The sequence below is a fragment of the Equus caballus genome, chromosome 1 (genome assembly GCF_041296265.1).
Source record: "Equus caballus isolate H_3958 breed thoroughbred chromosome 1, TB-T2T, whole genome shotgun sequence".
Lineage (NCBI taxonomy): Eukaryota > Metazoa > Chordata > Mammalia > Perissodactyla > Equidae > Equus > Equus caballus.
This window is the reverse complement of record NC_091684.1, coordinates 103,437,279-103,454,533: the sequence shown is the minus strand read 5'-3', so window position 1 is coordinate 103,454,533 and position 17,255 is coordinate 103,437,279. Positions and strand designations below refer to the sequence as shown.

The following is a 17,255-nucleotide window of genomic DNA, read 5'->3' as shown; positions in this document are numbered from 1 at the left end:
TGGAGGGGAAAGAGACAGGGTGGGAAGATATGTTGCCCAATGGTGTGGGGAAGAAGAGGGGCTATGATCCAGATGGCTGAAAACCCATTCTAAATATGTTTATACTGGTTCCCACTTATTTTTTTTGGGTGAGGGAGATTGGCCCTGAGCCAACATCTGTGGCTAATCCTCCTCTTTTTGCTTGAGGAAGATTGTAGCTGAGCTAACATCCGTGCCCATCTTCCTCTGTTTTCTATGTGGGACGCCACCACAGCATGGCTTGATGAGTGGGTGTGTAGGTCCATGCCCAGATATGAACCCTGGGCCACGGAGTGGAGCACGTGAACTTCACCACTATGCCACCGGGCCGGCCTCTGCTTTCTTTCTATCTTCTTTCAGTTTTTAGCAGAGTTCCATTTAAAAACCCCATCTTGTCTTAGCTTTGCCAATGGAGAAAATGGAAAATGGATTTCAAAGTGTACACGCTAGACAAGAGAGTAAATGAGCCGGGTAGCTCTGGGGCTGGGATCACCGTGGCGCATCCCCTCTGATGAAGGGTGCAGTTTGTCTAATGCAAGGAACGATTCCTAGGTTCTGAACCTGGGTGACGAGAACAGAGAGAAGAAAGTGGTTTAAAAGAGAGCCACTAGAAAGGGAAGTGGAACAGAAAGTTTCAGACACGTTGCATTTAACACAGTGAGTTCGGAGACCTGGCTCTCTAATGTCCTGCAAGCTTGTCTGTTCTCAGGTGAATTTTTTTTTTGAACAGTACAGCCACTACTTATGTGGACCTACAAGAAAGAACACTTTGATAATGCAAATAATCTCAATTTGCTGAGGAGATACTAGAATAATCACACTTTTAAAAAACAGAAAATACTCTAGTGAATACAGATGAGCCAAGTATCTTTTTGGGTCGTATTGTGAAGTGTGAGAATGATGACATAAATGTTATTTTGAGAGCCGGCAAAATAGTATTTTCCCAGCTGAGCTGGGGAGGCAGACCTGGGTTTAAATTCTGCCCCCACCACTTACTGACCTTTCTACACGGGAATTTCTTTGCCTGTGAAATGGGTTTTCCAACAGTACGGCCCTCATGCTGTTGTGAGACACAACTGAGGGCATGTGCACAGTACTCAGGGCAGACCCTGCCACTCAGCTGTCACTCAGCAGCTGCTGTCAACACGCAACAGCGGCGAGACAGTCGTCACGCTGGAACAGAGCAAGAGCAAGAGCAGTCTGCTTGCCCGCCCTCCTGGGACCAGGGGACCAGGACGAGGGAAGCCTGAGCACGAGACCGAGAGCAGCAGAGTGGCACTGGGCGGAGCCGCCTCCAGGCAGCCGCAGCATTCTTACCTGTGTTGCGTTACTTCCGTAAATTAAAAATAAGGTTAAACCTCAATTAACTAGAATCCTCATTCCAAAATGCTGTCTTACCCTCAATTTTTAGAAGAAAAAGACAAGTGACAAAAAAATAAAAGGATAATAGACATTTATTTTTTAAAAATTCCAGGGGATGTCCCGTATCAGTGAACAGTCCTGTTGCGCCTGCTATGGCTGCCTTCAATTACAATCGTTCAGTGCAACGCACTCGAAGCCTCTGAAATGCCTCAAACATCGAAAGACCAACTTGTCTCTGGCATACCATACTGTTTAAGGCAGAAGTATTTTCTACCCCATAATGGTTACTACAGAATATCTGCTGGTTAATCTTTAGTTAACCAGAACCACACATTCCATAGATATTCCAGTTAACTGAGATTTATACGCCCAAGGTCATGTTACCAGAAATAGGAAAACTTCCCTTTTCTTCAGCAATATGAAGAGACCTCTGCCACCAACACACGTCGCTACCTTCTTGAAAATATAAAATGAAATACTACTTTAGATGAAGAATTTTTATATCCTAAATAGCATTATTTAGAAAAAATTCTTGACACTTAAAAGAATTGTGATTTTTAACCATCTTCCACAACTATTTGATATACCTTAAACTTAATTACATCTAAGTTTTTTATAAGATAATCACTTTCAAGGGAAAAAAAGAATGTTATTTATATAAAAATTTTGCTTTACAAAAAAGTGTATAAATGTCATTCTGCCAGATGCCCTTCCTACCCCCTCCTAATACAGCTGTAGCTGCGGACGACAGTGAGGTCACGAACATTACACAGACTTTACTTCTTGGATAGAACTGTGTAGGTGACAGAATGTATACTTTTCAGCACGAGTGATTTTGTTGGCTATCTTTAAAATTTCAAAGTAGTTGTTAGAAATGTTAATATTTCATTTCATTTTCTGCTGTGTGAGATTATCACCACCATGAACTGATGTCTGTCTGCCAGTCACCATCATCGTCACCATCCTCATCTCAGTCTCGGGCGTTCTCGGCAGCATCCCCCATGCGGACAGCCAGGGACAGTGGTGCAGTGGGATGAGAAGGATGCAGTCTGAGACCATACCTTTAGATCGGTTTATATCCCATTATTGTGAATTTGTACAAACGCCATTTATAGTTTAAAACTGTACTATGTAACAGAGGACTATACTATTACAAAATAGCCTTTTCTGTAAATGCACTGAAAAGCTTCTTGGGCATTGATTAGGCCTATTTCTAGCAATATTCCAACAGATATTTCAAAACTCCAAATATAAAGTCAGTTTTCTTAATTTTCTGAAATGAGTTAATTCTGTAGGAAAACTGACGCATCTGGTATCTCAAGTAACCTTCAAAATAGCTAAGCCTATATACCCATCTCATCTAACCTTCAAAATAGTTAAAACAAAAACAAAAACTACTACTAACAACTACTTTATATATAACAAGAATCGTTCAATTATAAAACTGTTGAAAGACCATGAGTCAGCTGATCTATGAAATTATACAAGATAAAGCTGAAACAGCTGCAGGTTTTTTTAATAATTAAACCCAGTTCTCTTTTTCCCTAAGGTTATAAGAAAACGGAAATCTGCCTTTAAATCATGCAGAGATTTAAATCAATGTTTTTCTATCTCCTCTAAGAAACTAAAATGTTTCTTATCTTACAATTATAAATATTCATAACACTCAGACTCCTTTTTGTGGCCAGTTTTTTATGCCTTTGAGACTAGACTGTATGGTTCTATTTAGGCAAGATGTGTGATAATGCTACATTATGTATAAAATATTATTTCTGGTATTTGTCCATCTTCTATTGAAGTGCCATTATTATTGCCAGGGGAACTGAAAAAGAAAAAGACAGTCTTGCTAGCAGTGGGTGTTTCATGAACTACTTTCTTCAGTCCTTTTGTGCCGTAGTGGGAATCTGGACCCTAAACGAGAACAAAAGCTTCATTAGTAATTTTCATTTAATAAGCACTCAACTTGATGTGGTGTTTTAATTAGATTAACGATCTACTATATTTCCTTACAGCTCTTGTATAAAATTTTATGCCAAGTCATTTAATGAAAAATGAAGTTTTTGAATCAAAGCTAATTAATGATTAAAAATACTGAATGTAGAACTCAGCTATTAGGGAAGAGTGAAATGGTTTTAAGAAAATAATTATTTTCTCTTCCGTCAACCATTCAGTCTCCTACTCAAACAAAGGGCTGCTGAGGAGGAACCCTTTCTCCCGGAGCAGAGCTGTGCCGAGGCGCCTCTCTTCTCAAAGCACCGGGGCTCTGGCGCCCAGCTCCCCTCCTCCCCGTCTTCCTAAAAGGCTCTGTCAGCAACTCCCCATGACAGCCCCGAGGAACGCTGGGCCCTATGGGCTCCCCGTGTGGCGCCCCAGACGACTCGTACCTTGAGTGTCGCACACGCGGTGTAGCACACGCTGGGCAGGACCTCTATGGGCTCCTTGAACATGACCCTGAAGGTGTTAGCAGTCCCGTCACAGCTAAATCCAGTGTCATTCTGTCCCAGGGTTTGTTTTTTCTCATATTCAATGATCTGTAATTTTTAAAAGAGACGTTACATTTAAGTTAAACCAACAGACACAAAATTTCATAGAAAAGAATATAAAGCCTTTAGGAATAGCAGAGTAGACGACTACATCTCTGTGTTGTAACTTTTTCTACTTCTCTCTAATCACCAAAGATGGCTTTCAACATGCTGTCAGAAAATGGATATTTGTCACTCATCGCAGAGAAGCTGGGGAGAATGTCAGGGGGCTGGGGCTGGGCTGCAGGAGAGAGGAGCTTCCAGGCTTTGGAACTGGTTTTTTTTTTAAGGAAGATTAGCCCTGAGCTAACGTCTGCTGTCAATTTTTTTTCTTTTTTTTTTTTTTGCTGAGGAAGACTGGCCCTGAGCTAACATCTGCATCCATCCTCCTCTACTTTATATGTGGGATGCCTACCACAGCATGGCTTGCCAAGCGGTGCCATGTCCACACCTGGGATCTGAACTGGCAAACCCTGGGCCGCTGAAGTGGAACATGCGAACTTAACTGAGGTGCCACCGTGGTGGCCCTCACAACTGTTTTTTGAGAATGTCTGCATTTTATTTTATTTTTTTTAAAGATTTTATTTCTTTCCTTTTTCTCCCCCAAAGCCCCCCAGTACATAGTTGTATATTCTTCGTTGTGGGTCCTTCTAGTTGTGGCATGTGGGATGCTGCCTCAGCGTGGTTTGATGAGCAGTGCCATGTCCGCGCCCAGGATTTGAACCAACGAAACACTGGGCCGCCTGCAGCGGAGCGCGCGAACTTAACCACTCGGCCACGGGGCCAGCCCCGAGAATGTCTGCATTTTAGATACCTGAGGGAAATGAGCCTTTGCTCCTTGCTACCCTATGTCTTGTTGCTAGGAAATTCCTGTAGCATTTCCTATGTCTAAATGTTATTTACTGAAATTAAAATAACCTTAAACGCAGTATTTACGTATGTGGATGTTGAAAATGTGAAAATTCTGTCTTCACTCTAGTCCCATAATCTGCGCCAGGCACGGCGGGACACCCTCAAGCAGTTTCCAGCCACGAGAGCAGACGTGCAGGCGGCTCGGCCCGGTGCCACAGCCGGAGCCGTGAGAAGACGGTGCGGGCAGGGGAAACTCGCTGTCAGGAGCGCGGCTACACAGAGGAGAGCGGTGCAGGCTCCCGGGCACAGAGCAACCCGCGCAGAGGCTGCGGCTCACAGCCTGCCTTTGTGCACAGAGTAGACAAAACAGTAGTCGTAAGACAGGCCAAACCAACGTCTGCAGCCACTGCTCAGGACTGCAGGCCTGCCTCTGCAGGGACAGCGAGCAGAGAAGACCATGAGGGGGCTCGGGTGCTGTGATGTCCTGTTCCTTGATCTGGCTGCTGGTTAGACAAGTGTGTTGTTTGCGAAAAGGAAGCCATATGTACCACTTACAAACATGCACTTTTCTCTATGTTTATCACAGTTCAATAAAAAATTTTAAAGACAACACAACAGTGCCCTGAAAGCAGCAGTGCGACGCCAGGTGGCTGTAGCAGTGTGATCTAGAGCAACGCACTTCCCTGCTCTGAGCCTCAGGTGGTCTTTTAATTTGGGGCGACCTTGCTTTGCTTTCTTCCTAAGCTGTTATGAAAGTCAAATTATGAGACCAAGCAACAACGACAGCAACAGACTACGTTCCAAACCCGTTGCATCTCACTGTCCCCACAAAACCACAAGGCAGGCACCACCAGTGTCACAGCAGACAAGGAAACTGAGGCTGAGAGAGGGGCATAATTTGCCCACAGTCATATCCTGGAGGTGGTGCAGCTGAGACTCAAACCCAGACCATCTATCTGGTGGTGTAGCTGGAGGGTGCATGACACCAGCCACTGGGGCAAGAAAATAAAGAGAAGTCCTATTTCTGTTCAGTTTACTCCGAGTATTCACGTTTTACCACTTAGTACACCTGTGACCCTGATGATGCCCTCCCTCAGTCTGCGCTGAGCCTGGTGTCTGAGCTAAGGGATGAGGTGCAGTGGGGGGAGAGCAGGCTTCCACACCAGCCAAGGCTGACAGCGGCCTCGCTCCCTCTCAGGCCTGCAGGCTAGACAGCCTGCTTAAGTGGGTTTCTGGATCTCATTGGATAGGATCTTGACAACACTTTTATAAAGTATATAAAGTGAAATGGGGAGTGATCATGAAAATCTTTTACACCCTTCAGAGGTTTACTGTGGTTTTTCTGCACTTAAAAAGATGGAAACAGAATTTCCTAACCTGCTTTACAATCTGTCAAATAAACAATTTCAGTGGGTTTTGAACCTATTTGTTAAAAATATTAAAAATGGGGGCCAGAGGGCCGGCCTGGTGGCACAGCGTTAAGTGTGCACGTTCCACTTCGGCAGCCCGGGGTTCGCCGGTTTGGATCCTGGGTGTGGACATGGCACTGCTTGGAAAGCCATGCTGTGGTAGGCATCCCACATATAAAGTAGAGGAAGATGGGCACGGATGTTAGCTCAGGGCCAGTCTTCCTCAGCAAAAAGAGGATTGGCAGCAGATGTTAGCTCAGCACTAATCTTCCTAAAAAAACAAAAAGGGGGCCAGCCGCATGGCCAAGTGGTCAAGTCCGCGTGCTCTGCTTTGGCGGCCCAGGGTTTCTCCAGTTCGAATCCTGGGCGCAGACATGGCACTGCTCATCAAGCTATGCTGAGGCAGAATCCCACATACCACAACCAGAAGGACCCACAACTAAAAATACACAACTATGTACCAGGGGGCTTTGGGAGAAAAAGGAAAAATAATATCCTTAAAAAAAAATTAAAAATGTAATTTTCAGGGCTGGCCCCATGGCTGCGTGGTTAAAGTTCTGCGTGCTTTGCTTTGGCAGTCCAGGTTTGCAGGTGTGGATCCCGGGCATGGACCTATTCCATCGTCAGCCTTGCTGTGGAGGTATCCCACACACAAAAAATGGAGGAAGACTTGCACAGATATTACCTCAGGGCGAATCCTTCTCACCAAAAAAAAAAAAGGGTAATTTTCTAACTGTGTTGTAAGAATGACAAATTGACATGAGTGATGTAAATTTATCAGCTGAATTTCACTATAATCCTTAGTGCACAGCATTAGAAAATGAACATGACTTCATCTAGGAGATTCTTTCATTTGGAACAAGGTCTCTTTGAGGTAGTGACATATCTTTCACCAAATCAGAGCTTTGAACTGCTGTGCATTTCAAAAACTAATGATGCATTTTGATCACAGGGCTCACCTAGGTTTTTACTTTTAAAAATAATATATAAATAACATTTTACAAAGGGCAGTTCTTTCTGCTGATAAAAGTTTGAAAGATTGCTTTCTTTTCTCATTCCTATCTTTTGTGTTTTAATTTATGTGTAAGGACAGTATGGTATATGTATAGTTTGTAAATAAAAGTACAATGAAGATGTGTTTCAAAAATAATTTTCCTAACTGGGTGTACCCTCAAAAGGGTGCAGAACACTGGTTTACTGGAAGGGAAAGAGGCGGTATTTAACCTTCTTCCAGATTAAGAAATGAGGCAGAGCCCATCTCGAGATGAGGCAGGGAGCATAGACAATCAGAAACCAGAGGGTGTTCACAGGAGTTAGAAGAAACAGACAGTTTCAAGCCCTAGAGTTCAAGTGCCATGAAAAGGCAGGGGCATCTTAAGCCAGCCAAGGCACAGCAGGAAGGACCAACAGAGGGGTTCCTGGACCAATTCCCTGAAACTACATTTTTTTGATCACTTGTAAAACAGAACTCTCTAGGCTTAAAATGCTACTAAATTACAACATCTTTGTCAAGTTACAATATCTTATTGTAAAATTACATGTTTGTTATATTTCAAGATGATATATAGTGGGGAAAACGTGTACCTGTATATTCACTTGATAATCCGTGGGACCGTGAATAGATCCATATAAACCAAATCCAACTATAGAGATTCTTCGATTAACTGTGAACCTGAGAGAATGAAGCCAAATATAAAATAACATACATAATTCAGTAAGTTCATATTCTCAAGGCTTATCAATTTTTTTAAGTACTACCTGGAATATCTAATTTTACTAATAAAAACTATCACAAATCAGATATCCTTGGAAATGTCATCTGCTTGCAAAAAAAACCTTTCCAGAGTAAATTTTAACTTAAAGGGAACTTAAGTAGAATTTATTTTCTATACTGTACATTTTTGAGAGTCAAAGGAATTTATTTAACCTAAATACCCACTTTTCTTGTAATAATAATTTTAGTCCAAATATGTTTGCACATCTCCTTCATGAACACAGCGGTGGCACCCATTGGCCTGAAGCCCAGCATCCCAAAGTGTGACTCTTCCTCAGCATGGTGAACACTTACTGAGGCCACCCGTGCGTTGGTGCTGGGGAAATAACGGTCAACTGGGCAGTCTCCACCCCATGGCACTTACAGCCTAACGGAGGACATTGACGATAAACAAGTAAAGAAAGGAATAAATCAATAATTACAAACTGTGCTAAGAGCTGTGAAGGAAGCAGGCTGCTGTAACAGCACTGGTGGTGGAGGCCTGGGGACAGGACCCCAGGGAGATCAGAATGGGATTTCACAGTGGAGCAACTGGCAAGTCCAGTTTGGTCATAATAGTTAAGAACTACACCCACCCTACTCCCTTTTATAAATGTATAAAAACTGACATCAAGTACAAATGGCACTGAAAGACTGTATAATCAGAGATAATTTGTAATATAAATTACTGATCCTCAACATTTTCGATAACAATTTCAATATTATTGTGATGATTATCATCACCACACCCCCACCACTTTATGGGCACTTCCTGTGCTGGGCACTGAGCTTCAGTTCTTTACATGAATTATTTCCTTTAATCACCATAGCAGCTCTATAAACTAAGTAATACAGTATTATTTTTATTACCGTCAGTTTTTATAGTTGAGGAAACTGAGGTTGAGAGAAATTAACTTGCCTACATCAAAAAGTGTGGCGGAGCTGGGACGTGATTCCAGGTCTGCCGGGATCAAAAGCCCACGCTCTTGGCCACTATGTTAAACTCCCAGGGCAGTATGAAGACCTCCTCAAAATTTTTAAAATGCACTTTTTATAATGTAGTTTTTTCTTATTATAAAAAAGCAACATATTCTCTGGAAAAAAAACTTAGAAAATGTAGTTAAAACCATCAAGGGGGAAAATGTAAAGCATCTCTAAACCCATCATCCAGAGCTGGGCTGCTTCCCCTCGGCACACATCCCTCCAGTCTTCTGGTTCTCTTTTTTAACAATAGGAAAATAGACTGTTTTCTATGAACGTGTATTATTTAAAAGTCATCAGAATATATATATTTTTATACCTTTATTTCATGTAAAAAGGCAAAAGATTATCAGTGATTCACCAAATATAGCTAATCCCTAGCTGTTGGACAATCTAGGTTACCTGCAGTTCTTGTTACAGAACAATGCCCTGATGACCGATCCTATACTAAATCAGCTTGCAGAGCCTAATTATTTCCTGAGAATAAATGCCGAGAAGTAGAACTGCTGGTGGGAGTGAAAGGCACATTCTTGAGGCTTCACACAAACACTATTGGTTGCGTTCTGGGGAGACCACTACATTTTACACCTATGAGAAACAATGATCGTTTCTATCTCGCTCTCAACAACCATGAGGATTTTAATTTCTTTTTGCCGTTGAGAAACTGACAAATTCTATTTATATTTCTTTGATTATTAATGAGTTAAAACATTTGCTAATATGCATACTATTTTCTCTTTAATGAAATATTCAAGTTCTTTCCCCATTTCTCTCTGCTGCTGAGTGTCTTTTTCATGCGAATTTGAAAAACCATGTTATACAGTTATGCTTTGTCAGTAATGTCCATTACAAAAAGTTTCCTGTCATTTATCTCTTGTAGGGGCTTTGGACATAAAAATTTTGGATTATCTGTAGTCAAATTATGATCTATGCCGAGTTTAGACAGGCCTATCTCATCCTCATAATAAACAAACATGCACCTGTTCCAGCACTTTCATTGTTGTAATGTTAAAAATACAAATATTGGTAGATGGCTCTAACCATGTTTTCCCAGTGGTTAACCCCTACTAAGACTCTCTCACTTATGTCAGGTGGGTTTCTGACCTCTGTGCTATATTCCATACGACACTAACTTACTGTAGCTTTACAATACTTTCCATGTTTGATTCCTACTGTTCTTTGTAAAAAAGAAACATTTAATCTTCCAGATTAACTTTAGAATAATTTTGCCAAGCCACTCCTCCTTGCCAAAAATATTTGACTTCTGAAAGGAACTGCATAACATGCATAGGTTAATTTGGAGGGACACTGTCTGACTCTAGTTGAAGTTCTCCAGTTCTTCATAAAGGTACCATACTGTACATTTCTTACAGGATTCAATCCTGCTACTTTATGTTATTTTTTACTCTTGTAAGTGGGATCTGTTTTTACTCAATATTATAACTGAAAATGTAAACAAAAATTTTTTTTTTTGGCAAAACAATATAACAAAATGTGCCATCTTAACCATTCTTAAGTGTATAATGCAGTGGCATTAGTACATTCCCATTACTGTGAACTAGCAGCAGCAGCCCCGTCTGTAACTGAGCTCTGACGACCTGTGTGAACGTCACTGGCTTCTACATCTACATTTTAAAGAGGCCACTATTCTCTTCTCTTGGTGCTAATAGATTTTTAGCAGATCCTGAGGTTATTTAGGTGGATCCGTTGTTCTCAAACGAAGCTCCATCCCCAAGGAGGCTCGCTCTGTCCCATGAAGGTTTAGGGGCAGAGAGCCAGGGACACCAGATCTCCTGCAACGCTTAGAAAGACTCCTAACACAGGGATCCCAGCCAACTTTCACGTGTCCTGTCAGAATTCACGTAGGTGAAAACCTTGTTTATGAGACTTGACCCTAATTCCATTTTATTTATAAACCAAAGTTTTTTTGGCAATTTTAATATTTGCTGACTTTTACAAGAGGCACCTACCACAGAGGAAAATCATGCAGTCAGTTCTTGCTGTTTGTGGTAGTTACATTCTATAAAGTTGCTGCAAACACAGAATTAGCAAACACTAAACCACTGCTCCTGGGGAATACGTACACAGCGTCCCTCACACAAATTACAATCTTCAATCCTAAAAACAATTCGGCCTAGTAGATTCCATTTCATTTTACAAAAGAGAAAACAGAGTTCAGAGTGACTTGCCTGAGGCCACCCCACTAAAAGGAGCCCGCACTGGGATTCAGACTGTCCAAGGGCCCAGAGCGGGAGTGTCCTCCACCGCCTCCACCTCCATCCCCATCCCCGTGTGAGAGGAAACAAGGAGGTGGGGCATCCCCTCAACAGACCCCAGCTGGGAACACGCTACACCCCACCCCCACCCCCCCCCCCCCCCGCCCCGGGAACTAGAATCTTCTCCTGCCAATGACTAAGAAAGTGCTCCAAGTATTGATCTGGGGCTTATAAATAAATTTTGGTGAGTAGGCGAGTTCGCAAATGCGGAAACTGAATAAATAGCACTGACCGGACTTTATCGGGAAGCTTTAAAGAGAATGATAGAATTGGCAGCAGTGCTGTTCGTGTAACGTCATGAGACATTAATATGACACGCCTGTCCCCTGCGATGGTAGCTGGTTAGCACGCCGACACAAACCCGTACTGCAACCGACTGCTTCGTTTGCCCTCTATGTGGTCTCGTCCAATGTCTACATATTCAAGTACGCATTTTATTCTATCCGTTACATTTATAGGCCATTATATCGATTCAAAGAAAAAAAACATGTGAAGCATATTATCCATGAATTCCATTTCAGGTCAGTAAAGGGGGAATACAAAATATTTATTATAAAAAAGGAGAACTGGGTTTTATGCAGTTCAGAACTACTGATGTACATTTTATCTGCAAATAATGAAAAAGATCTCTTCCTTTCCAACATTCCAGGCTCTAATTTCTTTACCCTAATACGACCTCAATCGGAAGGATAAGAACGCTGCTGAGGAACAGCAAGGTGAGCAGGCACTGCTGAGCTAGGGGTCAACAGTCGCCGTGTTGAAGACGTATTCTTCTAGACCTGGTCTATTAGTAGGTACATCTGGAACGAAGGTGAAATCGTACCGAAAGTCTTTTTGAATCTACTGAAATAATCGAATTGTTTTTCTTTGACCTGCTACTGTGGCGAATTACGTTAATAAATTTCCTAATATTGAGCCATTCTTTCAATCTCCAAATAAGCTCTATTTGCTCAGACAGTATTACTCTTCTAAGGTGCTGCTAGATTCGATATGCTGATATTTTACATAGAATTTCTTCTTCTACGTAGAGTAAGCGAGACTGATCTAGAAAATGGTCTCATCAGATTCCTGTATAAGGTTCTGCTTCCTTCCGTAACTAACCGAGAAGTATTCCCTCCTTTTAAGGCTCAAGGAAACGACCTGTTCCTTGATGGTTTGATACAACTCACCTGTAAAAACCACCTTGTGAAGGGACAGTTCTTTGATAACTTTTAATTCCTTCCATGGTAACTGGTCTATTCACGCTTTCTTCTTCAGTCAATTTTGATAATTTATATTTGCCTATAAAATGATCCATTCCATTAAGATGTTCAATTTATTAGCATAGGGTAAATCCAGAATTAAAATAAAAATTTACTCAGTATATGATTATATTCCCACTATTATTTCTAAATATGAGTATGTTTTATTACCTTTGCTTATTTATTTTATTGATCTTTTTAAGGAACCAGCTTATGGATTTATCGATTCTACTGTTTTTAATTCATTAATTTCTACATTTATCTATTTCCTTCTTTGTTCTTATGGTTGTTTTGCTTTTCATTTTCTAGCTTCTTGGGTTGAATGCTTAAGCCATTTATTTCTACTCTAATTTATTTAGTAAAAGCAGTTAATTATTACTGTTTCTTTGTGTGATGCTTTGGCCTCATCCCTAAGTTTTCATATACAATGTTCTCATTGAGAAGGATTACTAAAGTCCACAAATACAGTTTTATTTCCATTTTAACCCAGTATTTATGAGTCCTCTCCCCCTCGGAGTTCTATTTTTTAATAAACTTGTTATTAGTTTCTAGTTTTATTCCAAAGTGCTACAAGTGGAAAATCCAAGAGGCATGTTTATGAAGACTGGTACTTATTCTGTTTTGACATTTAACCTAAGGAAACACAGTGAAGCACACATAAATTCCTCAACAGGATTATATGCATATATCTTTCAAGATTCTTGATTTTTTTTCCCATTCAAGCTTTTCTAAACAGATACTGAGATATTTTCCATGCAATGTCTATAGAAAGGAAAAACTCACACCAAACATAGTAAGACTGAATGTATTAAATTGTAGCCCTAAGACTGTAAAAACAGCGTTTGATCAAGTAAGGTCTAGGCCTCGGCTCACCAGCAGTGGCAATCCAAACAGAATTCATGTGCAGAAAGCCCAACCCAATCCTTTCTCAATTTACTTGGTTCCTAAGATGTCCTCTCACTCATGATTCAGTGAGGAGACTGGTATATCTCACAGACTTCTTGACTCCTGTACTAACTTAGAAGTTATTAAACAAAGAATAAAATAAAATGTTGGTTAATTAGCTCCTAAAACATGAGGATAAAAGCCACATGCTGGCCGCCCACATCCCCACGCCCGCCATCTGCGGGTACCTGATGCGGTCACTGGTGCCACTGTAGCCCCAGCGGCTCTCCACCTGCTGGAACCTGTTGATGCAGCACTCCTTCCCTCTGAGGCAGCACCTCGGCCGATCGATATATTCAACTCGGGGTTTAGGATTGACAGTAAAATGAAGAAAGAGATTTACCACTTCACGGTCGGACAGAATTCCAGACTGAGCAGGACCTATAGAAATAAAAATATAAATCTCAATAAAAGCGACTTGATTTCAATCCCTAACTTTGTAATAATCCACACAATAAAGTGAATTCAAATCTGGAAGATGTAAAGTAACAAGGTAGAAAAATCTTAGCATATATAATTTTAGCATATATTTAATTTTAAAGTTTTTCTAAATTCATGTAAGGTTAAGCTAACAGAACGTAAGTACTAAAATCATTAATAAATCAAAGCTTAGATGAAACCCAGAGGAGCACAGAGAGACCTCTGGATTTTTCAATCCATACACCCGCTCTTAGTACCACAGATTTTCCTTCACCAGAAAGAGAGTCATTCCCTGTGGTGGGGAAACGCTTACGATGGCAGCCAGAGCTATTGTTCCTTCTCTGTTCCCCAGCTAAGACCTGTCTGAGGTTGTAATCCAAACAAGGGAATATATTTAGAGGTGGAACTAGATGGGCTAGTGCTTTCATTCTGGGGTTCAGAAATCAGCGGGGGCAGGAGCTAAGCCTGGAAGAGCTGTGGAAGCAGAGTATAGTGTGTTACAGTTTCCCCATTGCACTGCTTCTGAGAAAATTTCCAAATAGCTTAAACTTATCTAGGAATAAATGCTGTTCCTCATAAAAGATGCCAAGAGATCCCTTCCAAGGCTGGTAAAAACAATCTAAATAAGAGATTGCAAAACACTAGATTTCTAGAAATCTGGTTTAGGAAGCCATAAAGTCAGATTTTAACGTAAAACCTCCATTTTTAAACATTAGATTAAGATTTTTAAAATACTGCACACAAAATATCAAAAGCCCATGAGACCGGGCCCAAGGTTCATATGCAGTCTCTGGATAAGGAAAGGTTGTAAAGAAGGAAAAATACAATTACAAACTTAAAACCTGCATTTTAGCAAAAAAGAACAGAACTGGAACTGCATAAGATCGAAAAAGAGATGTGGATGAAAACTCATGTAACTTTCTCAGAACGACAAGGAATAAGACAAAAGAATTAAAATGTAGGATTAAAAAGCAGAGACCAACACACAGGTAACCAGTGTTCCTGAAGAACTAACAAGAAATAGGTGACGCAATAATTCAAAACTATAATAAAATTTTCTTAGTCGAAAAAAAAGTCTTCAGATCATGAAAAGCACTCTCAGATATGTACCATACACTTACCTAAAGAAAGTAATCAAAGATACACTCCACCTAGCAGCAGGGTGAATCAAAATAAAGAATTCAGGAAGGCGTGTCATAAAAGAACTGGGGATGAACACTGAGACCAATACAACCTAGAATTAACTCTCATATAGTTGTATTATTGTAATGTGGTGCTTGCACGTGTATGTGTGTGTAAAATCAGCTACAATGAATCAGTCTGGAAAGGTTTCAGCTGTCTTACAATGCTGAGAAAAATCCCCAACTATTTGACAATTAAGCTATATACTCTAGCCCGCGGACCAAGAGGAAAAACTGGAAGACTCAATACTATGAGAATGTCAGTGATCTCCACAGCAGTCTGTGGGTTCAACGCAATTCCAATCAAAATCCTGCATGACTTTTTTTGGTGAAAACTGACATGCTGATTAAAAAATTTATTTATATGAAAATGCAAAAGAAGAGCCAAGATAATACTGAAGAAGAACAAAAATGGAGGACTTTCACTACCAGATTTCAAGATTTAGTATAAAACTACAGAAATTAAAATTATGCAGCATCAGTGCAAGAATAAACAAATATAACAGTGGGACAGTATAGACATTCCAGAACTAGATTCATTCATATAGTCATTTGATTTACAACAAAGTTGGCACTGCAATGTGTTGGGGCGAGGATAGTTTTTAAATAGCTAGCTATATGGGAAAAAAACGAACCTTGACCTTTACACCTTAGCCATACACACGTGCGAAAAAACAACACAAAAACCAAAAATTCAATTGTATTATAGACCTAAATGTTAAATGTAAAACAATAAAGCTCCTAGAAGAAAACCTGAGACTATCTTCATGACTTTGAGGCAGGCAAAATTTCTTAAAGAGGACACAAAAAGCCTTCATCTTGAAGGAAAAAGATTGATACGTTAACGTCATTAAAATTAAGATCTTCTATTTATCAACAGACAGCATTAAGATAATAAAAAGGCAACCCAGAGACTGGGATATTAGTAACATCTGACCTGTATCCAGAATATATAAAAACTCGTACAAATCAACAGAGAAACAACAAAAGCCCTAAGAAACATCTCATGAATGAGGATACCCAATTACTGGTAGGTTCAACACCACTAATCATCAGAGACACGAAATTAAAACCACAAAGAAAGAGGTCCCCACCCTTCCAAGTGACTCAAGCTACAAAAACTCATCATACTGTTTTGAAGAGGACGTGGGGCAACTAGAACAAGCTCTTCACTCTCAACTCGGCAGCTGAGCGTGAACTGTCCCGACCACTGAGGGCAGCTGTTGGGCAGGACCTGCCGCTGCTGCGCATCCACCCACTCTCTGACTTAGCAACTCCACCCTACATCTCACAGCAATGTTTACATGTGCACATGTACACCAAGGGACACACACAAGACTGTTCGGACCAGCCCTCAAACGGAAACAACCCAAACGTCCAACACTAAGATGGATAAATAAATCAACACACATCATACAATAGATTATGCAGCAATGAAAAGAATGCGCTACTGCCACACAAACCCATGGTTGAATCTAACAGATAGAATGTTAAGAGAAAGAAGCCACACCCGAAAGAACACATACTGTATGTATGATTTCCTTTATATTAAGTTCAAAAGCGGACAGAACTAATTTACAGAGGTCAGAAAGGAGCCACCCTTGGGAGGGAGATTAAGACCTTGGAGGAGCACGACGGAGGCCTCTGGGGTGCTGGTAACGTACTACAGTTGTACAAGTGTGGTTAATAGGTGCGTTTTTACTATATGGCTATTTCAATAAAACAAGTTTACAAAAAGAAAAAACAAACATTGATTCTGACCAGCAAAAACAAAAACTTCGGAGCAAATTGAAACATATATGATAAATCAGTAAAAAAAAATTGAAAACCCCAACAGAATAAGTCATGAATGTTACAAAAAAAATACAAATGGCCAATAAACATAAAGAAATATAACTTTAAACAATCATGAGATATTTTTTCTTTTAAATCAACCTGGCCATGACTTAAAAGTAGATAATACTCAATGTTGATATGGTAATGAGAACTAGTCATAGAACTAAGATTCAAAACCAGGTCTGTCTGATTTTAAATCAGAAGCACCAACTCTGAGAACCAGAAACATCTGTCATTACAACCTTAGGCAAGGCACTTAACCTCTCTCGGGTTCAGTCCTCTAACCTACAAAATACATAACTTTTATGTATTTATAATATATGACATTTCAAAAATATAAAATATATATATTTTTTAAATGTATAACACATATAACCTATAATATTATCTTGAGGGGCTATTTGGAGAATTAAACCAAATTACACACACAAACACCCTTCATGTATCACGGGATTAGAA

The 17,255-nt window shown here is 40.4% G+C and overlaps 1 protein-coding gene across 2 annotated transcripts in view; it reads right to left on the bottom strand.

Moving 5' to 3' along the window:
- Positions 1–1,454: 1,454 nt before the first annotated feature.
- Positions 1,455–17,255, bottom strand: part of BTBD1 (BTB domain containing 1) — a 43,205-nt gene continuing 27,404 nt past the window's right edge. For both annotated transcript variants that reach the window (XM_070230231.1, XM_023625921.2), the window contains exons 5-8: positions 13,548–13,740; positions 7,748–7,835; positions 3,765–3,911; positions 1,455–3,291 (exon numbers count right to left, since the gene is read on the bottom strand). In XM_070230231.1, coding sequence (XP_070086332.1) covers positions 3,133–3,291; positions 3,765–3,911; positions 7,748–7,835; positions 13,548–13,740 — 587 coding nt within the window. In that variant the 3' untranslated portion in view covers positions 1,455–3,132. The remainder of the gene's footprint in view (positions 3,292–3,764; positions 3,912–7,747; positions 7,836–13,547; positions 13,741–17,255) is intronic.